The sequence below is a fragment of the Leptopilina heterotoma genome, unplaced genomic scaffold, assembly GCF_015476425.1.
Source record: "Leptopilina heterotoma isolate Lh14 unplaced genomic scaffold, ASM1547642v1 Lhet_380, whole genome shotgun sequence".
Taxonomy (NCBI): domain Eukaryota; kingdom Metazoa; phylum Arthropoda; class Insecta; order Hymenoptera; family Figitidae; genus Leptopilina; species Leptopilina heterotoma.
In genome coordinates, this window is record NW_025111055.1 from 95,478 (window position 1) to 121,328 (window position 25,851).

General features: G+C 25.1%; 2 protein-coding genes across 3 annotated transcripts; both read left to right on the forward strand.

Moving 5' to 3' along the window:
- The first annotated feature begins 213 nt into the window (after window positions 1-213).
- Window positions 214-11,793, forward strand: LOC122505947 (ATP-dependent RNA helicase dbp2-like). Of its 2 annotated transcripts, none has more exons than XM_043617850.1 (7): window positions 214-663; window positions 1,215-1,484; window positions 1,649-1,886; window positions 1,957-2,237; window positions 5,881-6,374; window positions 7,180-7,419; window positions 10,401-11,240. In XM_043617850.1, coding segments are annotated over exons 1-7 (1,830 nt in total). In that variant the 5' UTR covers window positions 214-661; the 3' UTR covers window positions 10,706-11,240. The 2 variants fall into 2 exon arrangements, with proteins under 2 accessions (XP_043473785.1, XP_043473786.1); XM_043617851.1 differs by lacking the exon at window positions 214-663 and adding an exon at window positions 901-1,045 and having other exon boundaries at window positions 10,401-11,793.
- A 212-nt stretch (window positions 11,794-12,005) lies between these two features.
- Window positions 12,006-24,851, forward strand: LOC122505950 (ATP-dependent RNA helicase dbp2-like). Its single transcript, XM_043617855.1, has 7 exons — window positions 12,006-12,162; window positions 13,724-14,412; window positions 16,961-17,584; window positions 19,420-19,479; window positions 21,436-21,666; window positions 23,734-23,943; window positions 24,259-24,851. Exons 1-7 carry the CDS (start codon window positions 12,155-12,157, stop codon window positions 24,417-24,419), a joined length of 1,983 nt encoding a protein of 660 aa, XP_043473790.1. The 5' UTR covers window positions 12,006-12,154; the 3' UTR covers window positions 24,420-24,851.
- Window positions 24,852-25,851: the final 1,000 nt, after the last annotated feature.

Consider the following 25,851-nt stretch of genomic DNA (forward strand, 5'->3'; position numbering starts at 1 on the left):
TCAATTCTAATAAAATATTTTCGTAAATTTAAAATAAGTAATGTAGGAAAATATTTTTTCATTACATTTACAAAATAACTCGAAATTTCTGTGATTTATCTAAAAAGTTGCGAATTTTTCGCCGATGATAGCATGCGCGCGCCGTAAAATAACATTTTTTTTTTATCAAATAAATATTTCCCCTGTATGCAATAAACAATGTTGATATAAACTTTTACAACCTGTGATAAAATAAAAAATAAAAATTGTAAAAGTCGAGTGGCAAAAAACGTTTTTCGATAGTGTAAAAAAGAAAAAGTTATTTTTTGCAAACAATTTGAAAGTTATATTCCTCCGCGGTTGTCATGGTAACCGCATATAGGAACTACTTTTAGATGTTCATTTATTCGAACAGGTCTCTTCCATTCTGCCATTGTATGACCCGGCGATTTCCAAGTCAAGATTTACATATTTTACAAGTAAAATATCGATGAAATGGTGGATTTTGTGTTGTGAATTGACGACGTAATATAATCGTGAAGTGAATAAATTTTTCATTTCAATAATTCGGATTCGTTTAGCAATAATTATCGATTTCCTATAATACGAAAAGGAGGGTGTTGAACTTGATGTCTTTGGTGTGTTTGCTCATTGACTGTTAACAGAATTTTTCCCAATCGTCATGTAAGTACAAAATGACATTGTTCACTTGATTAAAAATATGAAAACTTCTCTCAAAATGTCGCGAATTCAAGTTGCAGTTTGCAATCAAGTTGCGTTATTTTTTATGAAATCGGCCATTTTTTTAATGTCTTGTCATGTATATAGGTTTAATTTTGGATTACGTATTCACTAATCAATAGTTTATTGTCACAAACTATTATATTATTGATACACTCTCTTGCACTTTATCTGCAAAGTATATATACGTTCAGGCCATAAAGTTACATAACTTGGAAGTCAGCTGTTTAAAAAGAAAAATATGTATTGTAAAAAATTTTATTGCTTATAAACATTAGAAACTCACGTTCTTTGCGAATTGACAATCCATATTGCAGTACATTATGTAAAAAATATAAAAATAATAATAATAATTAATAATATAAATATATTTTATACAAATAAAAAATGAAATTGAATTTAATGAAAATATATTGAAAATAAAATTTTGAAGTTTTTGCGATAGAATTTGGAATATAATTTAGAATATTAACGATGTTTTCTTGTTTTTTTAGGTTTATTCGCGAGAACAGGAATCAAGGAAGTAGTCGAGGTGGCAGAGGTAGAGGCAATGGACGAGGTGGAGGTCGAAATGTCAGAAACGAAAGCAGTCGTGGAGGTGTCAGGGGAAAATTCAATCCTCGAGGTGCAAGTCAATCAAATCGTGGCGGTATTAATAAACCAAAAACTCATGGAGAATCTCTACAAAAATTAAATTGGGATTTAGGATCTTTGGAGACGATACGAACTAATTTCTACAGTGAACATCCGTCTGTGCGAAATAGGTATCAATAAACTAACATTTTTCACAAAGTGTCGAATTAAAATAATTTTTTTTATAATTTATTTTGTATATTAATTATATTACATATTGTCTTTAATATTGTACGCATAATTTCATATAATTACGATTGTAAATTGATATTGTAATTAACGTGATAATTTTTAGGTCTGAAGAGGAAATCCAGTATTTTCGTAAAGAGGCAAAAATAATAGTGAAAGGGAATAATATTCCAAATCCAATTCAGTACTTTGAAGAGGGAAATTTTCCGCCTTATGTAATGGATGCAATAAGGAAACAGGGATTTTCTCAACCGACACCCATTCAAGCGCAAGGTTGGCCAATTGCTTTGAGTGGAAGAGACCTCGTCGGTATCGCTCAGACTGGATCTGGAAAAACACTTGGCGTAAGAATTTCAATTTTCTTTCTAATTCCTTTAATCCTAAAATTTTATCTTATTTTTTTCTCTTTTGTAGTACATTTTGCCTGCTATCGTTCACATAATTAACCAACCGCGGCTGAATTTAGGTGAGGGTCCAATTGCCTTAGTTTTAGTACCAACACGAGAATTGGCGCAACAAATCCAAGAAGTGGCTAACGATTTCGGCGAATCTGCGTCAGTGAGAAATACTTGCATTTACGGAGGTGCACCCAAGGGACCACAGGCTCACGATTTAGAAACTGGTGTCGAAATCTGCATTGGCACTCCCGGACGATTGATTGATTTTCTAGAAAAGGGAAATATTAACTTAAGAAGGTAATAAAATCATAACAATCAAAACAATTATATTAATAGCAGGCATCACAGTTGGTCCCCTTTTGTCCCCTTATTTCAATTTTATCACCTTTTACACCTTTTTTTGACGATTTGTCACTTTTTTCCCCATTTTTGCTAATTTGTTGTCCCCCTTTTCACCTTTTTCTAATCAAAAATAAACAAGTTTTTCTTTTTTTGAAACCTTTTTCAAAGTATAATCATAAAATTTTAACTCAATGTTATATAGAATTCGGTGAGTTTTATTTTTGATTTAGATTATAACTTAGAAATTATTTAATGAATAATTTTATTTATACAGTTGAAAATTAATTGAATTTTAAAATAGTTGCGTTTACAATTTTCATAAATAGATGAAGTTCAAAACATTTTAATTTCAAATTTTTTAAAATTCCAACTTTGAATGAATTTTATTAGAAATTCTAAAGAACTTAAATTTTTGCAAAAATTTTTAAAATTTAAATTATTCTGAAATAAGTTAAATTTTTTAATATATAATATTTAATTAATTAATAAAAATAAAGAAATTAACTAGGAATTTTAGTTAAAAACACTAAAAAAAATTTGAATTTTGAAGAAGTTTCAAATGATTGCAAAAATTCAATTATTTTCAAAAATAATAAAATTCTCCGCAGAAATTCAATTATATTAAAAAATTTAAAGAAATTCTTGTTAAAATTTCAATTCTCTTTATAAATAATAAAATTCTTCTTCGAAATTCAATTATTTTCAAAAATTTTAATGAAATTCTTGGCAAATATTCAATTATTTGCAAAAATTTTCCTAAATTTAATGATATTCAATATCTACTATTTTAATAAAATTCTCCAAAAGAATTCAATTATTTAAAAAAAATGTTATTAAAATTCTACGCAAAAGTTTAATTATTTTCATAAATAATAAAATAATTTCACAGGAATTCAATTATGTATTTATAAATTTCTTTTTAATTTCTTCGTAATAACTCCATTACTTTCATAAATAATGAAAAACAAAAGTCTTGATAAATAAAATTCTTCAGAAAAATTCAATTATTATTATCATAAAGAACAAAGTTCTTCGCAGAAATTCAATTATTTTCAAAAATAACAAAATTTTTAGCAGGAATTCAATTATTTATAAATTTTTTAAAAATTTTATCTCAATAATTCAATTTTTTTCATAAAAAATAAAAATTTCACAGGAATTCAATTGAGGCCTTGGATCCAATAACTCGCCCGACGCTCGAAGGCACGCGCTAATACCAGTCGGGTAGCAGTGAGTGGCCCAGAGGCGCTCACTGCTCACTGACTGGCAGTTGCGCGTTCCTCCGAGCGTCGGGCGAGTTATTGAATCCAAGGCCTCAATTATTTATAAATTTTTATAAATTTCTTCACAATAATTCAATTATTTTCATAAATAATAAAAATTTCCCAAGAATTCAATTATTTATAAATTTTTTATAAATTTCTTCTCAATAATTCAATTATTTTCATAAATAATAAAAATTTCACAGGAATTCAATTATTTATAAATTTTTATAAATTTCCTCACAATAATTCAATTATTTTCATAAATAATCAAACTCATCGCAGAATTTTAATTATTTAAATAGGGTAACTGCACCAATTGCCGAGGGTGCTCCAATTGTCGAGGATAATAATTTTCTTTTTTAGATAAATAGTATAATATATAATATTTAAGAACAAAAAAAATTTCTAAATAATCTTTGTATTTTCAACTGTATATTTATATATACAAATTTCGTAGCGATTCTACTAAAATAATTATTTAATTAATATTATAATTCACTGCTGTGAAATTTACACGAATCTCCATTTTCTTAATACTTCAGGTTGATTAAAACAGATTTTTATAAATGCAAATTAAACGTATTTATAATGACTTTTGTGTACAAAATTATTATTATAATTTTGTACACGAACTAAATTAATTTTGTATGCATGTTTTTTTGTTAAAAAAAAATATTTAATATTTTTTAAAAGCAAATCATCGGTATTTGGTTCCTTTTTTTTGACAGTTCCATTTTTCGAGGAAATGACTTGAAAATTGGTGTAGTCACTTTTTTCGCTGATGCACCATTTATCGATGGTTAAGTGTTTATTTACTAAACGTCAAACATAAATGCCAAACATTTATAGGTACAGAGAAAAAGAAAAAAAATGCTCAAAAAATTTACAACCAACAGAAAATAATCAACCAAAAAAACGAGGAAAAAAGACCGAAAAAAAATTAATAAAAAAATGCATTATTTAAAACTAAAAAATTTTGTACTATAGTTTAATTATAATTAACCATTATATTTACAGTTCGTAATAAAAGTTTATTTTATTCGTTTACAAATTTAATGTGACTTAAATTAATTTATTTTTTCAATTAATGTCTGATTAACAAAATTGATTAAATTTAATTAACTTATATTTATAAAAGTTTAAAAAACAGTTAAGTAATTTTCTGTCCTGTATCATCTACTATAAAAATGTTTTATATCGATATTATAAATTATTCAATTATAGTTAAATAAATATATTTGTTTTCTGGTAATGTTCTATAATATTTTTATCGAAAAAATAAATATCTACTCGATTTTCTAATATCTGTACAGGTTAATTGTTAGGTTATATTGGGTTGTATGTTTAAAAATGTCATACCCTCGACAATTGGAACAGACCCTCGAGAAATTAGCACAAGACCATCGACAAATGGTGCTTTTGCTCGATTGACTTTTAAATATATTTTTTGCTTAACAATTTAGTTTATATTAAAAAAATAAATATGAATATTAAACATTATTAGATCCTTCGTCCAAATATACAAAAATCAAATTTTAAAGTGCATTTACTTCCGAGAAAAAAAATGTCAAAGTCACATGTTGCCTAAAACCCTCGACAATTGGTACAGTTATCCTATTTGTCGATAAAATTCTTTATGAGAATTCAATATTAAGAAACATTTAAATATTGAATGTAAAATTTCACATAATAATTTAATATTAAAAGCATTATAGCGTGAATTTTTATAAATAATTGAATTTTTAAAAAGTTTCAAATTGAAATCTTTGAAAATCTGAATTTTTCATATTTTTAACTAACAATTCTGTAGAATTAATTTTTTTCAAAAAGTTTCATTGAAATTATTCGAAGTTTTTATTTTAAAATATAGTTTAATTGAAGAATTTACGAATAATTGATGAAATTTTGTAAAATTTAATTGTAAACAAATACATTTGAAAATTCTCAGAATTTTTTTTTTTAAATTATAAATAATTTATTTAAAGAAGAATTTTAGTTAAAAATTCTAGAAAATAAAAATTGAATTGAAATGATGAAAATAATTTTGAAGAAGTTACAGTAAAAATATTTCTTACAGTAGAAAATAATGATCTTAGGTAGGGAAAAATTTTTGTGACAACTCTGATTATAATCGAATCATTTTTAAAAAATTTTATAGAAGCTATATGACAAAAATTTGGAATTATATATGCAAGTTGTATAAACAAATAAATTTTTGTCCCCTTTTTTGAAGAAAAAAATCCCCCTTTTTACTTTTTTTGAGGAAAAAGGATACTGTGATGAATGTAATACTTTTTAGTTCCTTTTCGTTAATACTTTTGTTTAATTCCCAGATGCACGTACCTAGTGCTAGACGAAGCAGACAGAATGCTCGATATGGGTTTCGAGCCTCAAATTCGCAAAATAATAGGACAAATCCGACCGGACAGACAAGTTTTAATGTGGTCAGCGACATGGCCAAAAGAAGTGCGAAATCTCGCCGAGGAATTTTTAACCGACTACATTCATTTGAATATTGGCTCTCTGAATTTGTCCGCGAATCACAATATCATTCAGATTGTTGATGTCTGTCAAGAATCGGAAAAAGATTTCAAATTGATAAGATTGTTACAAGAAATAAGTACCGAACAGGAAAATAAGACAATTATATTCGTTGAAACTAAGAGAAAAGTTGATGATATTACGAAAAATATTGTACGTGACGGATGGCCGGCTTTAAGTATTCACGGAGATAAGAATCAACAGGAAAGAGATCATGTTTTGCACGAGTTTCGCAGTGGACGAGCAGCAATTCTAGTTGCGACTGATGTTGCCGCTAGGGGTTTAGGTTTGTTACAGAAAAAACAAAGTCGAACAAAAAAAAAAACAAAAAACAAATGAAATAAATAGGAAATTGGCAACAATTGTTGGATTAGCCAGTGATGCGTTATAAATTGAAATTCAGTAACAAAAACCAAACTTAATTTTAAAAAAACTTAATGTCTGATTCTGTGATTAATTTTCAAGTTGTTTCAAGTTGCTTCAAGCTGCTTCGTTAATTTTTTTTAAAATTTTTTTAGTATTTAATAATAATTGAACTTATGATGTTTGCTTGCATGTCGCAAAAATTCTAGAAATGTACCTAAAAAAAGGCAATGACAGTTAAGTGGTTTTTCTTTTTCAGAGGCACAGAGTTTCCTTAAAGTGGTGTACTGCCAATTTTCGGCAGAAACGACTTATTTTTTCTTCCTTCATTTCTTTAGCTGTACTCTGTACACATTTTCTTTGTCCAAGAAATTACCACATTATGATGATTTTCTCTTAAGGTAATTTCTTAACGTAATTTCTTAACGTATCAAGAGCGATCATTTAAAAACTAATATACATTTCTAGAAAATATATTTCACTTATTTATTATCTATTAAAGACATGCCAATAGCAAAAATAACTTTTTTTTTCTAATAATCTAAGTCAGACATAGTATAAAAAATTAATGCACGCAGGTCTAAACCGTAAAATGCTGCCTCTATTCCAAAGCACTTAATGAAAGGGGAACATTTAAAATGAGGCATACTCTGCAATCTTTGCTGTTTTGATAATTTTAGTATTTTGTTTTGTTTGTTACGAATTATTTCTACTTGATTTTTTCACAGATGTGGATGATGTAAAATATGTGATCAATTTTGATTATCCATCGTCATCGGAGGATTACATTCATCGTATTGGAAGAACTGGTCGTAAGCATCAAACCGGAACGGCGTACGCTTTCTTTACGACTCAAAATATGAGGCATGCTGGTGATTTAATAGAAGTTTTGCGAGAAGCTGGACAAAGTATTAATCCCCGATTGAGCGAAATGGCAGAAATGGCGAAATCCACTTCTGGTAACAAAGGTAACACATTTATTATAATATAAACAGGGCTCGAACTAAGTCCGTAAATTTGTTTCAAGACCGTAAAAGTCAGTTTTTAAAAAAAAAAAAAAAAAAAAAAGTCCGTAAAGTCATTAATTTGATTGAAAAAGAACGAAAAGTTCGTAAATTGTAAGATATAATTTGGAGAATTTCAGAAAAATTAAAAATGATTGCAGAAATTCAATTATTTTCAAAAGTAATCAAATTCTTCGCAGAAATTCAATTCTGTTTAAAATTTTTTTTAATTCTCGTCAAAATTTCAATTATTTTTAGAAATGACAAAATTCTTATCCGAAATTCAATTATTTTCAAAAATTTTCATAAAATCCTTGGCAAAATTTCAATTATTTTCAAAAATTTTCCTCAAATTCAATAATTTTCAATATCAACCATTTTGAATTAATAAATTAATATTAATAAAATTTTCCAAAAAAATTCAATTATTTAAACTATAAACTAATTTTAATAAAATTCTACGTAAACATTTAATTATTTTCATAAAATAAAAATTTTAACAGGAATTCAATTATTTTTAAATTTTTTATAAATTTTTTCGCAATAATTCAATTATTTTCATAAATAATAAAATTTTTACAGGGATTCAATTATTTGCGTAAATAATAAAATTTTCTTTAGGAATTCAATTATTTTTAATATAATTTTAAAAAAATTTCTCGAAAAATGTAACTATTCTTAAAAATTTTATTAAAATTATTCAAAAGAATTCAATTATTTAAAATTTTTTAAAAATAAAAAATTTTTAAAAAAAATTTATTTAAAATGGAATTTTAGCTAAAATTTTAGATTATAATTGAATATTAAAAGCATTCTAGCTTGAATTTTTAGAAATAATTAAACATTGAAAAGGTTTCAAATTAAAATTTTTGAAAATTTGAATTTTTCATACTTTTAACTAAAAATTGTGTAGAAGAATTAATTTTTTTAAAAAGGTTTATTTGAATTTTACTTGACATTAAGTTTTTGAAGTTTTTATTTTTCTAATATGTCTAATATATATTTAATTGAAGAATTTGCGAAGAATGGAAATTTTGTAAAATTGAATTGTAAACAAATAAATTGAAAAATTCTCAAATAATTTTTTCAAAAATTATTACAATTAATGGGTTTATAGAAGAATTTTAGTCAAAAACACTTAAAAAAATTGAATTTTGAAGAAGTTGAAGATTATTGCAGAAATTCAATTATTTTTATAAATAATGAAAAATTCACAGGAATTCAATTATTTATAAATTTTCATAAATTTCTTCACAATAATTAAATTATTTTCATAAATAATAAAAATTTCCCAAGAATTCAATTATTTATAAATTTTTTATAAATTTCTTCGCAATAATTCAATTATTTACAATTTTCATATAAATTTCTACACAATAATTCAATTATTCACAAATTTTTTATAAATTTCTTCTCAGTAATTCAATTATTTTCATAAATAATAAAAATTTCTCAGGAATTTAATTATTTATAAATTTCTTCACAATAATTCAATTATTTTCATAAATAATAGAAATTCCCCAAGAATTCCATTATTTACCATTTTTTTTATAAATTTCTTTACATTCATTCCATTATTTACTTTCTAAATTTCTTCTCAATAATTCAATTATTTTCGTAAATAATAATAAAAATTTCACATGAATTAAATTATTTATAAAATTTTAAAAGTTTTTTCACATTAATTCAATTATTATCATGAATAATAAAAATTCTCCAAGGATTCAATTATTTACAATTTTTTTTATAAATTTCTTTGCAATAATTCAATTATTTACAATTTTTGTTATAAATTTTTTCGCAATAATTCAATTATTTACAATTTCTTTGATAAATTTCTTCACAGTAATTCAATTATTTACAAATTTTTTATACATTTCTTGACAATAATTCAATTATTTTAATAAATAATAAAAATTTCACAGGAATTCAATTATTTATAAAATTTAAAAAATTTTTTCACTTTAATTCAATTATTTTCATGAATAATAAAAATTTCATAGGAATTCAACTATTTTCATAAATAATTAAACTCATCGCAGAATTTCAATTATTTTTAATACAATTTTAATCAAATTTCTCAAAAAAATGTAATTATTGTTACAAATTTTATTAAAATTCGTCGAAAAAAATCAATTTCTTAAAAATTTGTTGATAAAATTTTTTAAGAGAAAGGAATTTTAAGAAACATTTAATTATTTAATAAACTATTTATGTATCTAAATAATTGAATTCTTTTAGAATTTTTTTATTAAAAATGGTTTTAAAAATGAATTTCAGTTAAAATTTTAGATTGTAATTGAATATTAAAAGCAATATAGCTTGAATTTTCAGAAATAATTGAATTTTGAAATTAATTTTTTTAAAGAAGTTTAATTGCATTTTTTTATATTAATTGGAGTTTTTATTTTTTAATATGCATTTAATTGAATAATTTAGGAGTAATTGAAGTTTTGTAAAATTGAATATTGTAAACAAATGTATTTAAAAATTTCCAAAGAACTTTTCCGAAAATTATTAAAAAATAATTGATTTAAAGAAGAATTTTAGTTAAAAATTCTAGTAAATAATAATTGAATTGAAATGATGAAAATAATTTTGAAGAAGTTACGGTAATAATATTGTAATAATATAATATTAATGATTTTTTCACTGGGCCATCTTTAATTATTATAAAACATGAAGAAATCGATCACTCCGAGTCGAAGACTCGGAGTTATCGATATCTTCATGTTTTATATGTTATGAAAAATTTAATTTTTAGTTTTAAGTAAAGTGTTCTTTTATTTGCCTCGGACTGGTTATATTTTTGTCAGTAATTGAATTGGTCCGTATAATTTTTCATTTTTAGTCCATAAATTTCGTATTTTTAAAATACTTTCACTGCTTCGAGTCTTGTAAAAATAATATTTGAAAAATATAACTAAAGAAAAACAATTTTTCAGCTAACAAACGCTTTGGAGGAAATTCGTCGCAATTCAAAGAAAGTGACAGCAAACGTGGAGGATTCGATGGTAGAGGAAGAGGACGAGGCAATAGAGGTCGAGGAGGCGGAAGTAATCGTGGTGGGAATTCCTATCAATCAAGACCAGCCACCACATTCACTGGATCCAATTACAATAATTACAAGCCAACATATTCAAATACAGGATATGACAACAATGCGAAAAAAAATTACGGACAAAGCTATAATTTTCAAGGCTACGGTGGGTCAAATAATTACCAACAATACAGAGACACGTCGTACTAAGAATTTAGAAATTCTAAATATGTTCACACAAAACTTTTTCCTTAAAGACAAAAAAGAAATAGGGGAAAAAAGTGACTTAGCTATATCCATAATTATCGTTCTATCAATAAGGAATTGCGCGCACGCAATGAATTTTTATCGTCCAAAAAAAAAAAAACTTGTTCTCTCACTTTAATTTTATTGCATATCAAAAAACTTTGCAATTTCATATTTCACACAGTCCAAAGATTAGACTTTAAAAAGAAAAAAAAGTAAGATTAATTATATTAAAATTTCGATTTTTTTTCTTTTAATTTAGATAGTCTTGCTAAAAATATAAGTGCAATTAAACATTTTTAGATATAATTGTGATGACGAGCTATATTAGAAGATTTAGAGGATTATTATGAAAAATGAAAATGAGTTACAAGTATAGTACTTGTAGATCTTTATTGTATGTATCTATCTAATTTTCTTTCTTTTTTTAGAAACATTTTCATTATTGATAATGATTTCAAATTCAAATATTATCAATATTGATTATTGATAATTGATAATATTTTTCAAGTGTTTAGCTACTTGAAGAAAAAGTATTTTGTTTGCAAAGTTCAGTATTATCATTATTAATAATGATAGTTTTTTAATAATTGGCTTAAATTTCTGTTATGTTGTTAGTTAGATTATAATATTTACGTTAATTCCGAATATCATTTGTTGTTTGTCGTTATTTAATTTAATTCACTTGAGATAATATATTAAAGTATTGAATAAGAGGAGAATTATCATCAATTTGTAAAGTAAATTGACAGTTGTTTTTAGATCTCTAAATTACAATTTGATGCATATTGAATGTTATCCTAAGTTTATGAAGATAGTTTTAAATCTCTAAAATTGAAAATAATTATAGCACAACGATTTTTTTGTTTGTTTTCTATAAATGAGAAAAAAGGATTAGCATCGAGTGTGAAATATAATTGATGCATCTATATATTGTTAGGATACTACTTTCTGTGATCTATTAAATTAAGGATCTCTCAAAGTATTTACATCCAATTTTTGTGATTTATCTTAACAAAATAAAGTTGACTTTCCAAAATAATGTTGTAAATGATATAATAATAAAAATTCATTTTCAATTCATTCAATCATTCGACTTTGTATTTAATTAACAATTTTCAGAGCTTAGAGATTCGTAAATTTCAAATTAGTAATAAATTGTAAATTTAATAAGATATTAATTTTTTTTTACTTTTCAAGTATTAATCTAGTTTAGAGAATGGAGCAAGAATGGAGAGAACAGAGAAGTTTAGGAAATGCCAGAAGATGTCGCGCTTGTTCCCTTTCCTGTCTGTGCTGTGCATTCCATCTTTTATACAGCTTGGAGACGCGCAAGTTTATTCTATTAAATATTTATTGAAAATTTCATTATAAACCAAGGAGGACTTGAATCGAAAATTACAAATCTTCTGAATGACAATGTGAGTATTGGTTATTTTCTATTTTTCTCCCCCTTCGTAAATTTAGTCAAATTGATGACTGTGTTGCATTGTTGCCATTCGGTGTCCATGTTGGTTGTGTATATACACTTGCAATTATTGACGTAATTTTTAAATGGAAACAATTTTCAGAAGCTGCGAGTTTAAAAACTTATGACGATCTGTAATTTTGAAATAATTCCCTTTTTTATAATTATGAGCTGAGATTATATTGTATTCTTTTCTATATCTAATCATTAATCTATCAATTTAATATAATTATGTTAATTAGTTGCGAATCAACGCTAATAGAAAATGTTTTTTAAATTCAAGTCCTATATTTTTAAATCGTTTCGAATAGTAGTTCTAAATTAAATAGTTATTCTGTTTTTATGTTGGAATTTTTGCCAGATTATTGATTTTTAAAGGGGGGGGAGGGTATTTTGAAAAAGGTGTGCCGTGTCCGGGAGAGAAAAATTCATAAAAAAATAAAGATCCATCAGAAAAGATGAATGTTTGATAAATAATAAAAATTTCACAGGAAATTATTTACAAATTTTTTATAAATTTCTTCGCAATAATTCAATTATTTTCATAAATAATAAAAATTTCAGAAGAATTCAATATTATTTACAAATTTGTTATAAATTTCTTCGCAATAATTCAATTATTTTCATAAATAATAAAAATTCCACAGCAATTCAATTATTTATCAATTTTTTATAAATTTCTTCACAATAATTCAATTATTCTTATAAGCAACAAAAATTCCTCAAGAATTCAATTATTTACAATTTTTTTTATAAATTTTATCACACTAATTATATTATTTTCATGAATAATAAAACTCATCGTACAATTTCAATTACTGTTTATAAAAATTTATTCAATTTGCTAGTATAGTTGTACCTATAGTAAATTATTCTTAAAAATTTTATTAAACTTCGCCAAAAGAATTCAATTATTTAAAAATTTGTTGATAATATTTTTTAAGAGAATTCAATTTTAAGAAATATTCAATTATTCAATAAATTATTCATTTTTGTATTTAAATAATTGAATTCTCGTAAACTTTTCTAAGAAAAATTGATTTAAAACGGAATTTCAGTTAAAATTTTAGATAATAATTGAATATAAAAAGTATTATAGTGTGAATTTATAGAAATAATTGAATTTGAAAAGGTTTCAAATTATATTCTTTAAAAATCTGAATTTTTAAAATTTTTATTTAACAATTTTTATAGAATTAATTTTTTTTGGAAAATTATATGTAATTGGATTTTTTTTAAATTGTTTCAAATTTTTATTTTATAATATATATTTAATTGAAGAATTTACGAATAATCGAAATTTTTGATAAAATTGAATTGTAAACAAATGGATTTGAAAATTCTTAAAGAACTTTTTTCAAAATTATTAAAAATTATTGATTTAAAGAATAATTTTAATTAAAAATTCATAACGTATTTTATGGATGGTCCCTAATAATAATATAAAAATAGTAATAATAATAATCAATATTATTAATAATTTCAATGACATTAAAACGAACTATTTTTCGCAGGGCGTACAGAGATCGCGATCGTGGTGTCGACAGAAGAGGTGGAACCGGTGGAGGACGTGGCGGTAGTCGTGGAATGGGTGGAAGTCGTGGGGGAAGAGGAGGAAGCCGAGGAGGAGGTGATGGGGGCAGCAGTGGAAGATTTGGAAATCGCGATGGTGGTGGTGGCGGCGGTGGTGGTAATATTGGAGGAAGTAGATTTGGCAGTGGTGGAGGAATGGGAAATCGCGACAGTGGATTTGGTAATAATAATTTTAAAAATCGTCAACCTGGTGAACGTCTACGTAAGCCACGTTGGGATATGGGTTCACTGCAACCATTCAGAAAAGATTTCTATCAACCACATATGAATGTCTCCAATCGAAGTATGCATTCCGTTGATTCCTATCGTTCAAATAAGGAGATCACAGTCAAAGGCAATAATATACCGGGTCCAAATGTCTACTTTGAAGAGGGTGGCTTTCCCGATTATGTTCTAAATGAAATTCACCGACAGGGATTCGGTGAACCGACTGCAATTCAAGCTCAAGGTTGGCCAATTGCTCTCTCGGGACGCGATATGGTTGGCATCGCTCAAACCGGCTCTGGCAAAACTCTAGCCTACATTCTTCCCGCTATCGTGCACATTAATCATCAGCCGAGGTTGAATAGAAATGACGGACCGATTGCGCTTGTTTTGGCGCCAACGAGAGGTGGGAATTTGTTTTAAAAAAAATTGTTTTATTTTATTTATTGTTTATAGGCTTCGCACTCATCTACTAAAACCTATTATTTACTACTTTTTTTACATTATGCTACTATTTGGGTACTTTTTATAGTTTTCAGCCACTGAAAGCTACTATTTCTGTTTTTTTCTAGAATTTCCACTACTTTAAATTCACTAATACTAAAAAGCAAAAAACTATTCACAAAAATTATAATTAAATTCTTTAAAACGATTCAATTATTTTCCAAAAATATTCGAAATTCAATTATTTCAATATTTAGTATTTTCATGAAATTTCGAAAAAAAATTCAATTATTTAAAAAAAACTTGGTAAAATTAATCTAAAATTCAATTATTTAACAAAATATTTATACAATTCCCCACAGTAATTTAATTACTTTCACTAATAATAACATTTTTCATGGAAATTCAATTTAAAAAAAATTTTGAATTCGAAGCAAGAATTCAATTATTTTTCATAAATAATAAAACTCATCGAAGAATTTCAATTATTTTTAATGCTATTTTAAATTAATTAATCGAAAAATTCAATTATTTTCACAAATCAAGATTTCCACAAGAATTCAATTATTTAAAATAAAATTTCCATAAGAATACTATATTTCGTAAACAGTAATTATTTAAAGCAATGTTTATAAAATTCTTATAAAGAATTCAATTATTTAAAAAAAACAAATTTTTCACAGAAATTCAATTCTTTTAAACATTTTAACAAAATTTTTCGCAATAATTCAATTATTTTCACAAATAATAAAATTCTTCTCAGGAATACAATTATTTTTGATAATTTTAATACAATTTTAGAGAAATTGCTCAAAAAATGTAATTATTCTTAAAAATTTGAATTCAGTTCCTCAAAAAAATCAATTATTAAAAAATTTTTTTTTTAATTATTTGGAAGAATTCAATTATTTACAAAAATATTAGAATTTTTCACAGGAATTCAATTATTTTCAAATATTTTAATAAACATGTTCGAAAGAAACAAAGTATTTTCAATACAATTCTAATTAAATTTTTTAAAAATAATTCAATTATTCTTTTAGATTTAAATAAAATTCTTTCCAAGAATTCAATTATTTACATAAATAATTTTTCGAAAGAATTCAATTATGTTGATAAAAAATAAAATTATTTCTAAAAATTCAATTATTTTGAAGCATTTTAATAAAATTATTTGCAAAATTCAATTATTCTCATAAATAATAAAATTCTTCTCAGTAATTCAATTTCTTTTGAAAATTTTAATAACATTTTTAGCAAATATTCACTTATTTTTAAAAATAATAAAATTCATCGCAGGATTACAATTATTTTTATTACAATTTTAGAGAAATTTCTAAAAAATGTAATTATTCTTAAAAATTTAATTTTAATTCCTCGAAAAAATCAATTATTTAAAAAAATGTTTTTTTAAATTCTTTGGAAGAATTCAATTATTAACAACAATATTAGAATTTATCACAGGAATTCAAATATTTCAATAAAATTGTTCGAAAGAAAGAAATTATTTTAAATACAGTTTTAATTAAATTTTTTTGAAATAATTCAATTATTCTTTTAGATTTTAATAAAATCTTCCCAAGAATTCAATTATTTTGAGGCATTTTAATAAAATTATTTGCAAAATTCAATTATTTTCATAAATAACAATATTCACCACAAGAATTCAATTATTTTTAAAAATAACAAAATTTTCTACAGAAATTCAATTCTTTTTAATCATTTTAATGAAGTGTTTCGCAATAATTCAATTATTTTCAAATATTTTAATAAAATTGTTCGAAAGAAATCAATTATTTTAAATAGGTACAAATTTAATTAAATTTGTTTTTGAAATAATTCAATTATTCTTTTAGATTTTATTAAAATTCTTCCCTAAAATTCATTTATTTACATAAATAATTTTTCGAAAGAATTCAATTATGTCGATAAATAACAAAATTATTTTGAGGCCTTTTAATAAAATTCTTTACAAACTTCAATTATTTTCATAAATAACAATTTTTATCACAAGAATTTAATTATTTTCGAAAGTAATAAAATTCTTCTAAGAAATTCAATTATTTTAAAAAATTCTAATAAAATCGTTCGCAAGAATACAATTATTGTCAAAAATTTTTATTGAACTTTTTGTAAAATTTTATTATTTTTAAAAACTTTTTGAAATTTCATTATTTTCAATATCTACTATTTTCATAAAATTTTCAAACAGAACTTAAGTAATTAAAACCTTTTTGTAAAAATCTCTTTAAGAATTCAATTCTTTTCACGAATAATACCATTTTCTCAAGAATTCAATTATTTAAATTAGAATTTGCATAAAATTAGTCGAAAGAAATCAATTATTTAAAATTTTTTATAAAATTCTTCGTCAGTTTTGTGAAGTGTCTAAAACAAGTTTTTTTGGTCGTCAAGTTTAATTTTTCGATAGCTACTTTTTTAAAATTAATTATTGAGTGCGAAGTCTGTGTTTATAGAAATAGCATTTTTACTAAAATATTTACTTTCAGAACTGGCTCAACAAATTCAGCAAGTGGCGTCAGATTTCGGCGCCTCGTCCCAAGTGAGAAACACCTGTATATTCGGAGGGGCTCCCAAAGGACCCCAAGCCAGAGATCTAGAGCGCGGAGTGGAAATTTGCATAGCAACACCCGGACGTTTAATAGACTTTTTAGAGCGAGGGACAACAAATCTTCGTCGTTGCACGTACCTAGTACTGGACGAAGCAGACAGAATGCTCGATATGGGTTTCGAGCCGCAAATTAGAAAAATAATTGAACAAATCAGACCCGATAGGCAAACGCTCATGTGGTCTGCGACATGGCCAAAAGAAGTGAGAAATCTGGCCGAGGAGTTTTTAACCGAATACATTCAAATCAACATTGGCTCACTGCAATTGGCGGCAAATCACAATATTCTACAGATTGTCGATGTCTGCGAGGAGTATGAGAAGGAGGGAAAACTAATGAAACTCCTGGAGGAAATCTCCAATGAACCGGAAAACAAGACAATCATCTTTGTGGAAACTAAGAGAAAAGTCGATGATATAACGAGGGCTATTAATAGGTACGGATGGCAGGCAATAGGTATTCATGGGGATAAGAGTCAACAAGAGAGAGATTACGTTTTAAATCGTAAGTCAAATTTTTATTTCTACTGTTTATTAGATAACAGGGTGAACGTTGGACCAGGAAATAATGAAGCTTAATGCTGTAAAAGAGAAGAAAAAATATTAAATTTTAAGAAATTTGTTTTTTTTTTAATTTTTGATCATTTTTAATAATTTTAAATTTTATACCAAAGGGTGAAGACTATTAAATAAGTAAAGTGCTTTTGAAGAGCCCAAAAATAATGAAGCTTAATGGCGTAAAAGAGAAGAAAAAATGTTGAATTTTAAAAAAATTGGGTTTTTGAATTTTTGATGATTTTTAATAATTTTAAATTTTTTCCCAAAAAGTGGAGATTTTTATTAAATAAATGAAGTGTTTTTGAAGAGCCCAAAAATATTGAAGCTAAATGGCGTAAAAGAGAAGAAAAATTGTTGAATTTTGAAAAAATTGGGTTTTTGAATTTTTGATGATTTTTAATAATTTTAAATTTTTTACCAAATTGATGGAGATTATTAAATAAATGAAGTGTTTTTGAAGAGCCCAAAAATAATGAAGCTAAATACCGTAAAAGAGAAGAAAAATGGTTGAATTTTAAAAAATTCGGTTTTTGAATTTTTTATAATTTTTGACAATTTTAGATTTTTTACCAAAAAGTGGAGATTATTAAATAAGTGAAGTATTTTTCAAGAGCCCAAAAATAATGAAGCTAAATGCCATAAAACAGAAGAGAAAATGTTGAATTTTAAGAAATTCGGTTTTTCGAATTTTTGAAAAAATTTGATAATTTTAAATGTTTTACCAAAGGGTGAAGACTATTAAATAAGTAAAGTGCTTTCGAAGAGCCTAAAAATAATGAAGCTAAATGCCGTAAAAGAGAAGAAAAAATATTGAATTTTAAAAAATTCGGTTTTTTTGAATTGTTGATAATTTTTAATAATTTAAAATTTGTTACCAAATGGTGGAGACTATTAACAGGGTGTTTATCGGTCAAGGAAGTCAGGAAATGTAAGAGAATATGTCAGTTACCATATTTTAGTTTCAAGAAAGCAGAAATAAAATTAGTAAAAAGTCAGGGAATTATTTGCTCAATCCTTGTTAGACACCCTGAATAATATTGTCACAAAAATTATTCTCTAAATTTGAATTATTAAATATTTGAACTAATTAAAATAAAAGTGATATGACATTTCTAAAAAATAATTTTTTAATTCCAAATAGAACGAAAGATTAAAATACAGTAAAATTCTGTTTTTCTTAGAAAATAAATTTTTTTAAATCCGGATTTTGCATTATATTATATTATTAATATAGTTTGAATTTCAAAAAGTTTTCAATTAAAGATTTAAATAGAAAAGTTGAAATTAAATAAAAATTGAATTAAAAATTTTAAACCTAAGTTAGTTTTTTGGAAACATTTTTATTCACAATTTATTGAAATTACTTGTATTTTTAAATATACAAAATTGAATTGGAAAATTTTCAAATTAGTATTCGAAATTTTTATTAAATTGTTTTGTAAACAAGTGGATTTTAAAATAAATTGTACTATATTTCACCTAAAAGTTGAATTTTTTTTTTGTAAAATAATTGAATTTTCAAGGAACTTTCTCAAAAAAATATTTAAAATAATTGAATTAGAGAAGAATTTTAACTAAAGTTTCCAGAAAATAATTATTGAATTGAAATCTGAAAAATAATTTTTGAGAACTTGATTGAATTTTGATTGAATTTTTTTATGACTGGGAAAAATAATTCATGACTGGGACTTTGTTTTTAAGAAAAAAGCGGTCACCCTGTAATTATTATTCTTAATTTGATCTCCACTTTAGGAGATGTTAATTAAATAATATTCCTTTCAGAATTCCGAGGTAGCAGGTCTGCTATTTTAGTAGCAACAGATGTGGCAGCTCGTGGTTTAGGTGAGATTACAAATTTAGAGTAATCGTATGATGTAAGGGTCAGGCTGTGATGGTTATTAATTTAATTAATTACTCGCGTAATTCACAATAGTTGAAATGTGGTATCGGACAACGGCATGTGCCAGACTGAATTGACACTCATATTCCAACAGCGTGAATGCAGTTTAATGGTAAAAATGCTTTTGAAAAGAAATATACATAGATAAAAGGTGAATTGAATTCAACGATTGGATTTTGGATCTCAAGTCTGAGCAAAAGTAAATATTTTTTTCTTTTCTAACAGATTCAAGATTCGTTTTTTTTTTGTCATAGAGGAGAAAAGTGTCTAATTTTATTTATATTAACAATTAGTTTAGGTAGATTCCAGATATCTTCTCAGTCTTGAATAATCTTTTAGTCTCTCGAAAATTCTCTTTCAGTTTCGAAAAAAAAAAATTGAAAAATATTGTTTTTAGAATTCTTGCGCGTTTCGATTAGAATTATTTGCTCTTGAATGTTGAAAAAAATCTGAACTGAAAAGTAATCTGGAATATTTCAGCGAAAACGAATGTAAGTAAAAAAAAAAAAAAAAATAGAGGAGATAATATGAGAGTTGTTACATTTAATTAGAGAGTTTAACATTTTTAATTAATCTGATCAAGGCGTCTTGTCAGTCTGGTAATAACTTGCTGTTCTATATTTTTTTTTTCAGAGGCACATGCGACGGAGTTTTATCAATGATAACAACTCTGGAGAGCTTGATTTGGAATAATTAAAAAAAATGGGGCGTGACTTCGCCCCCTCTCAACAAGCTAATAACGCTGTGCCTCAGCTTCCCGTGCCACTCAAAAAATAATACACTCTCACTCTGTACCTGCGACGGTCCAAAGTATGGAAGTTTTTTTTTAGTGTTAGGGCATCCAACATGAGATGGCCGCAACCTGTGGAGTTTTTTAAAACCCTTTAGCTCAGGTAGTTGACTCATGGCATCAAGTTTCTCTGCAATACTCAATTTTCTTACAAAAAAAAAAGAATCATTTCTGAAAAGAAATCAAAAAAGAATGATTGAGATCATTCTTGATTGAATTCATTCGTGAAATGATTTTCTTTATAAACGATTTCGTTATTTCGTTATAAACAATTTTCTTTGTCAAAAAAAAAGTTTGAATTTATTCTGAAATAATCGAAGAAATTAGATGGAAAATTTAATTGAAATCAAACTCTTTTGTAGATTCTAAGGGATGAGAAAAATTTCTTTGAAATTGAGATTGCAAAACTGTGTCTTGATGCCGAGTGTTTGACAGATTTATAGATGCTGTATTGGTACAGTATGTGCTCCAACTTCAAGAAAACAAGGAACAGATTTTCAATTATCAGGAAAGGTCCATACTTTGGTGCGGGAGAGAAGGGTGTTTGAGTCCCTAAGACTAAATGTTGGAGCTCGCTACCTGTTGAGCGAGACTCCTTGACAACCATCTGAGCTCTGATTCCTCTACATTTTCAAAAAAATGTATTTACATTTCCAGCCTTTGACAAAAACAGGTAATTAAATAATACACTTGCTCTTTGTGGTCAACTTAGCATGTCTCCAGAGTCACAAATAGGATTTAATAATTAGCTGAAAATGTTTTTTTTTCATTATTCATTCATTTCTATTATTCAGTTTTTGTTTATTATTCGGTTTTTATTTTTTATTTATTTCCATCATTCGATTTTTATTATTTCTTTGTTTCTATTTATTCGGTTTTTATTATTTCTTTGTTTATATTTATTATTCGTTTGTTTCTATTTATTATTCGTTTGTCTCTCTTTCTATTTATTAATCCTATTTGTAGACGAATATTTATAACAAAGTTTCTTATGAAATAATATTCTTTTTTTTTCTCACTGCTTGCTTAGTATTCGCTTTCTAAGTTGATTAAAACCACAAAGAAACAAGTAATGCCTTATTTTTGAGTAACTCGAGTTTTTGTGTAGATGTTGAAGATGTGAAATTTGTTATAAACCTGGACTACCCGTCCAACTCGGAAGACTATGTTCACCGAATTGGGAGAACTGGTCGATCGCAACGTACCGGTACTGCTTATGCTTTCTTCACGCCGGCAAACGCACACAAGGCTAATGATTTGATTCAAGTACTTGAAGAAGCAAAGCAGGTGGTTAATCCGAAATTGTACGAATTGTCAAGAAATCCAGGAATGTACAAACGTGAGTCTAAATTTCTTTAAATTACAGGCTTCGCACTTATCTACTAAAACCTACTGTTTACTACTTTTTTTTACGTTATGCTACTATTTGGGCACATTTTTTTATTTCAGACACTAAAAGCTGCTATTTCTGTTTTTTTTTTGAGAATTTCCACTACTTTAAATTCGCTAAAACTAGAAATAAAAAAAATTATCCTCAAAAATTATAATAAAATTCTGTAAAACGATTCAATTATTTTCAAAAAATATTCGAATTTCAATTATTTTCAATATCTAGTATTTTCATAAAATTTCGCAAAAGAATTCAATTATTTTTTTAAAAAATTAATAAAATTCATCAAAAATTCAATTATTTTCATAAAAAATCAAATTTTCACAGGAATTCAATTAATTAAAATAAAATTTTTAGAATATTTACTATATTTCGAAAAAAGTAATTATTTAAAATAATGTCTATAAAATTTTTATAAAGAATTCAATTCTTTTCAAAAATTAACAAAATTTTTCACAGAAATTCAATTCTCTTTAAACATTTTAATAAAATTCTTCGCAAGAATTCAATTATTTCTATAAATAATAAAATTCATCGCAGGATTTTAATTACTTTTAATACAATTTTAGAGAAATTGCTCAAAAAATGTAATTATTCTTAAAAATTTGATTTCAATTCCTCGAAAAAATCAATTATTTACAAAATTTTTTTAAAAAAATTCTTTGGAAGAATTCAATTATTTACAAAAATATTAGAATTTTTCACAGAGATTTAATTATTTAAAAAAATTTTAATAAAATTGTTCGAAAGAAATCAATTATTCTTAATTAGATTTTCATAAAATTCTTTTCAAGAATTCAATTATTTACATAAATAATTATCGGAAAGAATTCAATTATGTCGATAAATAACAAAATTATTCCCTAATATTCAATTATTTTGAGGCATTTTAATAAAATTCTTTGCAAAATTTAATTATTTTCATAAATAACAATTTTCATCACAAGAATTCAATTATTTTAAAAATAACAACATTTTTCACAGAAATTCAATTCTTTTTAAACATTTTAATGAAATTTTTCGCAATAATTCAATTATTTTTATAAATAATAAAATTCTTCTCAGGAATTCAATTTCTTTTGAAAATTTTAATAACATTTTTTGAAGAAATTCAATTATTTTAAAAAATTCTAATAACATCTTTCGCAAGAATTTAATTATTTTCATAAATAATAACATTCTTCTCAGGAATTCAATTATTTTTGATAATTTTAATACAATTCTTAGCAACTATTCAATTATTTTTTATACAATTTAAGAGAAATTGCTTAAAAATGTAATATTTACAAAAATTATTCTTCGAAAGAATTCAATTATGTCGATAAGTAACAAAATTATTCCCGAAAATTCAATTATTTTGAGGTATTTTAATAAAATTCTTTGCGAAATTCAATTATTTTCATAAATAACAATTTTCATCACAAGAATTCAATTATTTTCAAAACAAATAAAATTCTTTAAAGAAATTCAATTATTTCAAAAAATTCTAATAAAATCGTTCGCAAGAATTCAATTCTTTTTATGAATAATACAAATTTCTCAAGAATTCAATTATTTAAATTAGAATTTTCTTAAAATTAGTCAAAAGAAGTCAATTATTTAAAAATTATTTAATAAAATTCTTCGCAAGAATTGAATTATTTTTATAAATATATTTAAAGTCTTTCATGAATAATAAAATTCTTTTGCAAGAATTCAATTTATTAGCAGGATAAGAAAGAAATAAATATTTTTGATAAAAATTAGGAAAATGTCAGGAAAATGAAAAATATGAAATGGAATTTTTTTTCATTTTTCTAGTGTCTAAAACGAGTTTTTTTTTTGGTCGTCAAGTTTAATTTTACGATAACTACTTTTTTTCTACTTTTTTTAGTTTGAAAGCTACTTTTTTTAAAAATTAATTATCGAGAGTGCGAAGTCTGTAAAAATATTTATCACTAGCTCCGAAAAAAATTCTTTCTTCGAAGCAGGTTTTGTTTTCGAAATTTTTGCTGAAATTATTCTGCTTATTTTCAGGTGGCAGATTTAGTGGCGGAAGGTCAAGTGGTGGAGGTAGTCGAGGCGGAAGCAGTCGAGGAGGCAGTAGTCGAGGGGGCACAGGAGGTGGACGAGGAGGAAGCGGTATGCGAGGAGGCCGAGATAATAACGACCGAGGAAGTGGAAGATTTGACCGTGGAAACGCAGGCGGCGGTGATCGAGGGAAATGGGGCGGTGGTGGAAGTTCTGGTAAATTCAAAATCATCCTCCGACTTTCTAAAGCAAAAATATTAATTGTATTAAGTTTCATATCAAAAATATATTAAACAGAAATAAAATTTAACGAATGTTTTTCAAAAAAATTTTCAAAAAATAATATTTTAATTTAGAAACTATAGTTTCTAAATTAAAATATTATTTTTTGTCGTATTTGAATTCTAAACTATATTCGTTAAATTTTATTTTTGTTTTGAAACTAAAGTTTCTAAATTAAAATATTTTTTTTTTGTCATATTCGAATTCTAAAAACTATATTCGTTAAAAATTGTGTAATATTGTTAATAGGCGGAATGGGGGGCGGTGGATACGGAAACAAATCCTATTCGCAAAATAGTTACGGCGGAAGTGGTAGCGGCAGTGGAGGTTATAGTCAAAACGGCAGCGGATATGGAAATAGCGGCGGCGGAGGCAGTAGTGGCAATTACAGGCAACAAAATGGCTATTAAAAAAAGAGACCTTGAAAAGATAATATTCTTTTAAATATCTAAAAAAAGGAAATCCGACTATGGAATTGAATTCCATGTTCGATGCTTTGCAATATAAAGCATACCAGTTGCCCTAAATAATTCTATATAACTTTTAATTGATAGGTAGATAATGGCGGCTGTGTATATTCATTTTTTTTCCATATAAACTTTACAAGTATAAACATTTTGCTCCAAATGACGATACAAAAAAGAAACTTCTTTTCTGCATAAACTCGGAAAATTTAATTTTCGCCCCACATTCATTGTTGAATTTTTCTCCACCCATTTTTATTTCGATAATGTAAAAATAAGATAAAAATATCTTCCGGAAGAGACAATTTATTTAGAAAGAGTCTAAATGTAGAACATTGTACTCTAAATTTACTCATCTCATAAAATGTGTGAAAATTATTGAAGACTTCTTTTATTTTGAGATATTCTTTTTGTTTTTAATTTTTTAATTTTAGAGATTGTTTTTTTGTTTCAAAAGTATAAATATTTTTCTGACGATATTTTTTTTTATCCAACTTTATCAATATTACAAAAAAAAACCTATTTCTTGTATTTACAAGAATTTCATTAACGTTTTTAAAAACAAAATATGTACTACATTGTATGTATTACATTGGAATATTTTATACCTTAGTTTAAAATACATAAGGGAAAGTGAATAGTTATAAAAAAAATAAATGTAAGGTAAACACGGAGAATATAATAAAAAGATATCGTACTATATGGATTGAAAGTTGTTGCATTCCTTCTAATATCTTAATGATACTTCGTTATGAAAATATGTGACTTTAATATTATTGTACATTTTTACGCGTACTCATTGATAAGGATAAAAAAAAGAATCTCATGAGTGTTAATCAGGAGAGTTTCAACTCTTCATTCCATTGGAGGGAATTTTATTATCTGGAATCATTCGATGTCGTTCAATTTGTAGAGTGGCGAGTAATTTTTTTTTTTTGTTTCAATAAACTCCATTCGGGGAAATTCTCAAGCACTATATTTTAATCGTCTTAAATTTCCTAATAGACAATGACTCATGTTGTGTCTAGAATTTCAGAAAGAGTTCATGTTCCAGTTTCATGTATTCAATAAACAATGACTAGAATATTAATCAATTCTTTTTCTCAACTATTATTGTAATAAACTATTATTTTTCTACTTATCTAATAGTTAGAATAATAGTTGATTTTTTAAAAATGTTCTTTTGAATTAGTCTCTTGACTGATAATAATATTTAATTAGGTAATTATCGATTTGACAATTTTAGTATTAAATTAATGTTAAATTTGTAATATTTTTTAATTACTGATATAATTTTTTTTATTTTTTTTACTAAAAATAATATTACTTTTCAATATTTTTTATAACTATAATGTTAATTTTTTAAAATATTTTTTAA

Bases quoted from the DNA above. Each gene is read 5' to 3' on its own strand.
- LOC122505947 (XM_043617850.1), top strand. The intron at 2,238-5,880 runs GTAATAAAATCA...TTTAATTCCCAG, and splicing joins GGAAATATTAACTTAAGAAG to ATGCACGTACCTAGTGCTAG. The intron at 7,420-10,400 runs GTAACACATTTA...ACAATTTTTCAG, and splicing joins ATCCACTTCTGGTAACAAAG to CTAACAAACGCTTTGGAGGA.
- LOC122505950 (XM_043617855.1), top strand. The intron at 14,413-16,960 runs GTGGGAATTTGT...ATTTACTTTCAG, and splicing joins TGTTTTGGCGCCAACGAGAG to AACTGGCTCAACAAATTCAG. The intron at 21,667-23,733 runs GTGAGTCTAAAT...GCTTATTTTCAG, and splicing joins AAATCCAGGAATGTACAAAC to GTGGCAGATTTAGTGGCGGA.